At 29.8% G+C, this 9,732-nt stretch overlaps 1 protein-coding gene and 1 pseudogene across 1 annotated transcript; both read left to right on the top strand.

The window, feature by feature from the left end:
- The first annotated feature begins 289 nt into the window (after positions 1-289).
- LOC105776797 (rust resistance kinase Lr10) lies at positions 290-4,307 on the top strand. The gene is made up of 4 exons (XM_012599711.2): positions 290-1,098; positions 1,189-1,265; positions 2,948-2,977; positions 3,193-4,307. The coding sequence occupies exons 1-4, from the start codon at positions 410-412 to the stop codon at positions 4,251-4,253; spliced, it is 1,857 nt and encodes a 618-aa protein (XP_012455165.1). The 5' UTR covers positions 290-409; the 3' UTR covers positions 4,254-4,307.
- A 2,656-nt stretch (positions 4,308-6,963) lies between these two features.
- On the top strand, positions 6,964-7,530 carry LOC128039863 (rust resistance kinase Lr10-like; annotated as a pseudogene).
- The last annotated feature ends 2,202 nt before the right edge of the window (positions 7,531-9,732 follow it).

The following is a 9,732-nucleotide window of genomic DNA, read 5'->3' as shown; positions in this document are numbered from 1 at the left end:
AAATACAATTTGACTCTTAATACAATGGTGTCTATCTAAGGAAATTTCAAAATCTATTTATCTAAGGAACTTTGAAATTTCAAAGTTCTTTCTTTTCCTCTCCCGATATTAAGGAAAATATCAAGGGGTGAATTATAAAGATGTCCTTTTCTCTTATCATTTTCGCCATCAATTCTTGGGTCCCGCTTTTCTTTTCCTCACCGGAATTGATGGTGTGGAAAAATTATGATTGGCTTTCGTATTATCGTATGGTTTGCAATTAGTTATCTACTCCCTTTTTTTTTTCTTTAAATTTGAGAAAGAAAGACATGGTTTTGGAGAGTGAAAAATTGCAGAAACAGTTAAGAGACTGGTTAGCCTGTATTAAATTAAACTAAAATCTCCTCTCTCTTCCCCTGAAACTTTTAGGATGGTAAGACCAAAACTTGCATTAATTTGCCTTTTGGCACTAGCTTTATATCTCTTTCCTCATGCTTCCACCGCTCGAAGCATAAATAAGCATTGTGGAGTTACTTCGTGTGGAAACCTTAGCGTCAGTTACCCTTTTCGATTAAAATCCCAGCCTCAAGGCCGTGGTTTTATGTGGTTTGAGCTGGTTTGCAACAACAACCGCACCATCTTCCCTACGGAAGATGGGGATTTCTATGTCCAAAACATCTCTTATGTTAACAAAACTATTCATCTGCTAGATGTGAATGTGGCCAACCATAACTGCTCTATTCCTCTCAGTTCCTTTCCTTTACCTAATGCTATTGCTGTTTATGAATATAGCTATAATGAGTATAGCAATATATATGTGGTGAATTGCAGTATGAAGATGAACAAGTCTTGGCATGGTGTTAATTACATCAATGCTTCTCGTTGTTCTTCCTCTCCACAAACTAATAATAATTTCTATTATTTTGTGGATGGAGGAACTCCACCGTCTGATTTCAATCCTTCATGCACTGTTGAAGCCAGGGTTCTGATCAGTCTTCATAATATCAGTGGACTTTCCACTTTTGATATTTACAAAAAGCTGATGATGGGCACCCGAATTAAATGGGACCTTCGGCTTCCCAATAATGTCATACTTGATTGGAGCTACGTTGTTAACTTGTGAGGATTTCTATACTTTATTTTTATGGTTTTAATTTTTAAGGACTGATTAACCATTTCTTTAATTATGTGTTACGTTCCATATTCCAGACCGCTATCGTTCTTACGGCTGTTGGCGCTAGATATACTAAGCAACCCGTACTGGATTCTATACAAACCCATAATTGGTATGTATTATTGCTTTAAGATTTCGCTAAATTCAGTGAGAATTCGTTATAATAACTTCTTATAGAATTGAATTTTTTTTTAAACATTTTAATATCCCGTTCCAGAATAAAAACCTTAGATTAAAATAGGCTATAAAATTCAAAACCACACTTAAAATATTAATAATAAGACAAAATTTAATACTTTGTACATATAAGGACAGCCGGTTAAACAGCAAAAAGAGATCCTCAGAAATTTGTTTAAATTTTTTGGTCTTCCTGTACATTCCTATTTCTAGTTGTATGTACACTTACCATGCATCGGGTCATCTGACCCATCCTGAAAATTCGTCCAAAAAGTGAGAGAATTTGTACAAAAATATAAGCTTAAAAAAATAGGTATGAATAAAAAAAATAAGATACATTTTCTCAACGGGTCATACTTTGGGTAAATTTTTTTGGCTCAACCCAAATTTGCGAAAGATAAATTGCTGCTGTTCCTAAATTTGCAGAAGAAAAAATGCTGCTGTTTTTGCTGTTTTGTCTCTATTTTACTGTCATTTCACTCAGGGGTGAAGCCAGAACAAATTAAGGAGGTCGAATGAAATTTTAATTTTTTGTAGTCTATATCTTTATAATTTTTAAAGGGTTAAATCGAACTTTTATAATTTTAGGGGGCAAAGTGTAATTTTACATTTACTATTTTAAAACTTTTGGGCCTAAATAGCAATTTTACATTTTAGGGGGGTTGGGCCCTTGCCAACCCCCCTAAATTCGTCTCTAATTTCACTATTATATTGCTACTATGTTATTGTTATTATTATTTGGATATTGTATAACTTTTATTTTATTGTTAATTTGTTCAATTTGTTGGGAAATATTTATTTTAATATTTTTAGTGTAGTTATTTTTATTATATTTTTAAATATATTTTTATATAAAAATAATATTAAAATTTGTAATACAAGTCAGGATTAGGTTTTAGCATTCTTATCTGGACTGGGCATGAGCAAAATTTTAGGCCTATTTTTTAAGTCGGTCCAGGCTTAGAATTATTGTAAAAATTAGTGTAAGTACATTTTTATAGCAATTATAAGATTAATAATCATTTCAATTAAAAATAAATAGATGTATATTTTAAAAAATATTTATAAGTAATTTTTTATACTAATAATTATAACAAATTGGAATAATAATTCCTTATAAAACAAATTAAGCCTGAAAAAAGTTGAGGGGCCTATTCTGCAAATTAAAAAGACAAACGTTCCACTAAATTAAAAAAATTAAAATAAGATAGGGTTAAATTAAAAGTCTGATAAAATTTGAGAGACCAATTTTGAAAATATCTCAAAAAACTAAAACAATGAAAAAAAAAATCAAATCTCATTATATGAATATGGTTAAGTTGGGGAACAGTTTTGAAACCAAATTAGGAAAAGCTATGGAGGTCTAAAACTAATGTAGACAAAACTGCCTTATCCCCATCCTTATTGGCACCTTTTGTAACATGCTGAATATTAGTTCAAATAACCAAGGTTAGTCTTTCATAATTAAGATTAATAGTTTAACACTATACAAACAGATCACATGGTTATTGACATTATTCCTTCTAACTAATACATATATTTTTTTATTAATGGATTTGCCTTTACTTTCCTACCAGACATTCATGTAACACATTTTTCTTGTATGTCTTTTAACAGTCTTCCGAATTCCTTTCCTTGCAATAACAGGTACGCAGTTCTGTACTTCTATGATACTAATGAATTGCTTAATTAGTCTCCATCACGTTTATATTTGTCTCACTTTTATATAAAGAAAAAGTTTAAAAGTAAAAATAGATATAAAATGAAACAAATTGAAAAGCACAAAACCTTTATGGTATGAACAGTAAAAACTACGTATAGAATTATGGTGTTGCTTGATTTTTTTTTTTCTTGAAAAACAGGGATGTTTCTGATAAGGACATTTTTGGGGATATGTTGCTTGATTGCTCTTGTTATATACAAATTAAGAAGAAGACATTTGTCGGTAGATGATGCGATTGAGAACTTTCTTCAAAGTCAAATAAATTTTATGCCTATACGATATTCATATGCTGAATTAAAGAAAATAACAGGAGATTTCAAGGATAAATTAGGTGAGGGAGGTTATGGTACTGTGTTTAAAGGCAAACTTCGAAGCGGTAATTTTGTTGCGGTAAAATTGCTAAAGGAATCGAAAGGTAATGGCCAAGATTTTATCAATGAAGTTGCAACTATCGGAAGAATTCATCATGTGAATGTGGTTGAACTTGTTGGATTTTGTGTGGAGGGGAAAAAACAAGCTCTTGTCTATGATTTCATGACAAATGGGTCTTTAGACAAATTTATATTTTCAACAAATAGCAGCTTGAGTTGGCAGAAGATGTTTGAGATAGCAGTTGGAGTTGGTCGAGGTATTGAATATTTACATAACGGTTGTGCTATGAAGATTTTACATTTTGACATCAAGCCACATAACATTCTATTAGATGGAAACTTTAATCCTAAACTTTCAGATTTTGGCCTTGCAAAGTTGCATTCAGTGGATGATAGCATTATTTCTCTCACAGCAGCACGAGGTACACTAGGATATATGGCTCCTGAATTGTTTTATAAAAATCTTGGAGGTATCTCGTATAAAGCTGATGTTTATAGCTTTGGAATGATGTTAATGGAAATTGTGGGAAGGAGGAAAAATCTGAATGCTTTTGCTGACAATTCAAGTCAAATTTATTTTCCTTCATGGATTTATCATCAATTTGAATTAGGAGAGAATATAGAGCTTGAAAGCATGACAGAAAATGTAAATAAAATTGTGAGGAAAATGATAATCGTTGCATTTTGGTGCATACAGACGAAGCCCATACATCGTCCTACAATGACCAAAGTTTTGAAGATGCTTGAAAGTGAAGAAGAGCTCTTTGAAATACCTCCCAAGTCTTTTCTATTTTCTGTGGACATGTCTAGTAATGATAATGATTATTGAATTAATATTATGTAATGCAAGTTATGCAATGTTTAGAAGGAGAATTTGCTTTCATTTGCAACCTTAAAATAACTTTAAGAGCACTAAAATAAATATATAATATTTATATTAATATTTAAAATGAGTTTTTAATTTATATTAATATTTTCAATGTCATTTTTTTACAAGGTTATTAAGGGATTTTTAAAAAATTTCAAAATGTTATAACAATTAATTTTAAAAAATTTACGACGGTAATAATTAGATTAAAATTTTAAATTTGAAATATAAATGAATTAAATTATTAAAAATAAAACTACAGCAGGAATTAACTTTTAAATTTTACTTTAACCCAAACAAATATATAATTAATCCAATATATGAATTGGAAACTATACACCTTGCAATAAAAGAATCCCCACAAGTGGGTAGAAAAGGTCTCTTTTTTCCTTTGTTTTAAATTTTATAGTATTTAAATATATTTTTAAAATTCATATATAATATGTAAATTTGTAATATATAAAAGATAAAAAATAATTATCATTATTTTAATTTTAATTTTATTTTGTAAAATTTAATTTAAAACTATTTATTATTAATTACTTAAAATATTAAAAAAACTAAACACTCTTGGGAGAGGTTAATTCTAGTTTGATTAATAAAAGTAGAGTCGAATACAGAGTAGCAGCAGGCCACAATACAGAACATTACAACATAATAATCCAAAGAAACACTAACGTATGACAAAATCGAACCAAACACACGACAAGAATCAATGAATGACCATGAAATCACCACGAAGCAGCAAAGGAAATTGTTCTTTCGAAGCCCACATCACCCATTGCTAAAGTCAACTGATGAATTAAGCTCCATAATCCATGTAATTTCCATGGTCCCTTCCATAACAACCCAAGTATTCTAACTTGGTTGACGAGAGTTTTTGACTCTTAGCTTACGTAACCAAGGATTATTCTAGTAACCCTAATGCAATTGAATGTTTATGATAAATGTTTATATTTGCGTAGATTGAATCATATACAGTGGAATGACAAAGGACTTGTATCAAGTATATTAATTGATATTTGATAAAAAGGTTATAGATTAAGGGAATGGAAACTTATTCCCAGAAAGTAAAAACAAAATAACAAAAAACCAGAACTGATGCTACCACCATGCTGGAAATAATTCAGATCTGTCGGTTCCTGCTGTAACCATAGCATCTACCATTCCTTGTGGTTCCCTGTAAACTTCAGCAAAGCTGACATTTACAACCCCAGTAATCTTAGCTACCAATCCCCCACAAATCATTCATAAAGTCCATTGTCGCATGTCACAATTAACAATCCAATTAATGACATTCCAATCAGCTTTAGCAAAAATATCAAGAGCAGCTGCGACAGCAAGAAACTCTGCTAAATTAGGATTCGTGATATGAAGAGGACCTGAAAAGTATAGAAACTAAAAACAACTAAATTAGAATACAAAAGTTGAAACAAGTAACGTATGCATAATTTAGAGATTAACGACAAATTTTGATTAAAAAATGTATCGAAAACGTCTCACACGGCTTCTTTTGAAACTAAAGGGGGCCTTTAAACTGTTTTTGGAGATACAGCGTAGCTTTAGTTGATTGATTCAGCCAGGTAATGACAATAGGTAGGCAACAGCACAATAAAATAAAGATAAACAAAGCTAGCTGCCTGCTGCTTACTGAATTGATTTAAGCTATCAATTGTTTATCTTATGGTCGGCCAGTGACTGGCTTTGTGCTCAATGGTTTGGTTTTAATTAATTGACTGTCACTTTTTTTGTTTTTGATGAGAAAGAAAGACTTGGTTTCACTTATTTTTCAATCTTTATAAAAGAATTTTTTTTATGTATCCCAAAATATTTTTATATTTAAAACTAGATTTTATCTGACTCACTTCATTCATGAGTCAACGAAAATATTTTATATTAAAATATATATTTATAAAAATATAATAACGAACGATTATTTATGGAATGGCAATGATATTTTTATATGAATTTGTTGGTCTTGTATTCAATTCCCAAATAATGTTATGTAGTTATTTTATTTGAAGTATACATAAAAGTATGAATAGATAAAAATATAATCATTATAATATTAATAACTTTTAAAATAATAATATTTTAATAATTTCACAGTTAGATGAGTGTCAAGTTGAGTCGTGATACCTATTCAATCAGTCATTTTATTTATAGTATAAATAATAATACACATACTCTACTAAATAGATAAATATGCTATATATATATATAATAAAATAATTTAAAAAAATTTTAAGGTGTCAATATTTTAAGAAAGAGAGATGAGGCACATTTTAGGCATGGAAGTTTTATTTATGAAGATACTAGTGTCATGGGTTGCACAAGAGAACCCTCAACCATGACAGTGACACTAGAGTTTGCACGAGAGTAATACCAAATGGCATTACTCTCCATTGATAATGTTCATTGGGTGTACTAAAAGCTGTCAAAGATTTAGATTCTTCTGTTAGTATTATTTGTCAAAATCTCGGTTTACAGTCAAATCTATCATGTGAATGTAGTGGAACTTTTTGGATTTTGCGTGGAGGGAAGAAAACAAGCTCTTGTCTATGATTTCGTGACAAATGGCTCTTTAGACAAAACAAGCTTGAGTTGGCAAAAGATGTTTGAGATAGCAATTGGAGTGGGTTGAAGTATTGAATATTTACATAATGGTGCTATGAAGATTTTATATTTTGACATCAAGCCACATAACATTCTATTAGATGGAAACTTTAATCCAAAACTTTCAGATTTTGGCCTTGCAAAGTTGTATTCAGTGGATGATAGCATTATTTCTCTCACAGCAGCATGAGGTACACTAGGATATATGGCTCCTGAATTGTTTTATAAAAATCTTGGTGGTATCACATATAAAGCTGATGTTTATAACTTTGGAATGATGTTAATGGAAATTGTGGGAAGGAGGAAAAATCTGAATGCTTTTGCTGACAATTCAAGTCAAATTTATTTTCTTTCATGGATTTATCATCAATTTGAATTAGGAAAGAACATAGAGCTTTAAAACATGACAGAAAATGTAAATAAAATTGTAAGAAAAATGATAATCGTTTACAAAATTGTGAGGAAAATGATAGTCGTTGCATTTTGGTGCATACAGACGAAGCCCATACATCATCCTACAATGACCAAAGTTTTGAAGATGCTTGAAAGTCAAGAAAAGCTCCTTGAAATACCTCCCAAGTCTTTTCTATTTTCTTTGGACATGTCCAGTAATGATGAATGATTATTGAATTAATATTATGTATTTCAAATTATGCAATGTTTAGACGGAGAATTTGCTTTTATTTGCAGCCTTAAAATGACTTTAAAGAGTACTGAAAATAAATATATAATTTATGTCTTATTTAAGTGCTCATCAAATTCATTTTTTTGTTCTTAAACCCGTTATTGTTATTTTATGCATTTTTCTTTAGTATCTTTCAAGTCGATTGAGATTCAAATTCTCATTTATAAAGCTATTGCAGAGACAATCATATTTAGTTTTATTTAATCTTTGTTCTTAAAATTCTTTTATACATAATTCTTAAAAAAAAAATTATATGTGCAAGAGATTAACATGAAATCTTATATATCCACAATAAAATTTTGGAAGCTAATAGTTTGAAATCATTTTCTTTGTGTTCTATTTAAAGGGTTGTTATCGAGTTATTTGAAGGGAGTGGATTTGAAGGTTCAATAAGTACTAAATTTTAATAATTTGATCATGTTATATGGACTATTATCTCTTCAAGAATTCGATTGAGTGTTAATGCAAAAAATTTCTTTCACACAGTAAATGGGGCTTGCACATATGCACTCAGCTTGTTTGTTTCCACTCTCCTTTAGCTGCTAGTTCAGCTTATGAGAGGTACGGATGCCTATTTAGGGTTGAGAATGATTCAATTTATGTGTATTCGAGGTCATTGGGTGCTATAGGGCGTGTGGAACAAGATACTTGAGGTGCCAAATGTGTGATATGACATAGCAAATGAGGGTTTTTTTATTAAGGATTTCGCTGATATTTAATATTATTATTTGCTATGTCCATATTACATAAGGCTAAAATAAGTGAAAGTGCAACAAAATCTCTAATACGAATGATATTTTAGTTGTTTTATTGAAAAATAGGTAAATTAGTTTCTATAAGTTAGATGAATGAGCAAAACAACACTTCCTTTAAAATTGTACCGTTAAATGTCTGTTTTGGTGTTTATATATAAGGTATGATAAAAAAATTTAGCCATTAACATTTATACATATATTCAATTTGATCCTACTCTTTTATTAGATGTAAATTAGAAATTTTTGAAACTAACGAGGCTAAAGGGTCAAAAAGACCTTAGTAACAATTTTAAAAAAAATCAATTAAGCCTGTAATGACCCGAAAGACAATGATGTCAAAAATTACGGTTTCGATATCTCGTTTCCATAAACTGAAAATGTAAATATTTTTATTAAATATTTAGGAAATTATATTATAGAGGAATTGAATTTTGGATAAATAATTTTATCGAAACAGTGATGAATTAAGATACAAATACTAAATTGTTGAAATGGAAAAGTCTAATTATTATAGATTTTAATTAGAAACGTGGACCAAAGATTAAAATGGCAATTATACCATCTTAATATATATAGTGGCCGGTAGGATGATTAAATGAAAATTTTAAAAGGAAAGGAAATAATAAATTGTAAAATAAAAGCTTAACTTGGTGGAAGGAAAGAGAACATTGTTTCTCATCCTTAACACCGAAATTCACAAGAGAAGAAGAGAGAAGAGAGAACGGCCTCAAGGGTTTTGGAATTTTGGCAACAAATTACTAACTTTGGCCCGTATTTCTCGAGAGGGAAAATAAAAGTTAAAAGTCGTCGATGAATAATTCGAAGTTTCCGATTTGTATTTTTATAATTCAAATCAATTTAATTAGTGCACATTTTATTATTCACATGGTAATAAAGAGGTAAGCTGAGATTTGTTAGTTGAAATTGAATTGGTACGAATATATTTGATTATTAAGATATAAGATTAAATTGAATAGAAATGAAAATTGTGTAATTCAATGAAAGTACAAAATTGAGTTGAGATTTGTTATATATAATATTGAAATAGTAAATTGATGATGAAATTGAGATTGATAGAATGTGGAATGAACTTATAATGGAATTGTAGATCGGTTACTTATTAAATGTATAGGTTATCTCTTTGGTATATCCGATAATGCACTGTGTGTGCCAGTAAATCGCTTCGGTTTATCCAATGATGCACTACATGTGCTAGTACATTTTCTTCGATTTATCCGATGATGCACTGAGATGCCAGATTAGAATACAAATCAGTTAAAAGCATGCAAATTGGTCAAATGGTAATTGAAGGGAAAAATGAAACACGAACATATGCGAAATAAGTTGAAAATGAACACTTAGGGTCAATCTAATAATTAAGCTA

This window comes from Gossypium raimondii, chromosome 1 (assembly GCF_025698545.1).
Source record: "Gossypium raimondii isolate GPD5lz chromosome 1, ASM2569854v1, whole genome shotgun sequence".
NCBI lineage: Eukaryota > Viridiplantae > Streptophyta > Magnoliopsida > Malvales > Malvaceae > Gossypium > Gossypium raimondii.
This window is presented reverse-complemented; position numbering and strand designations above follow the sequence as displayed.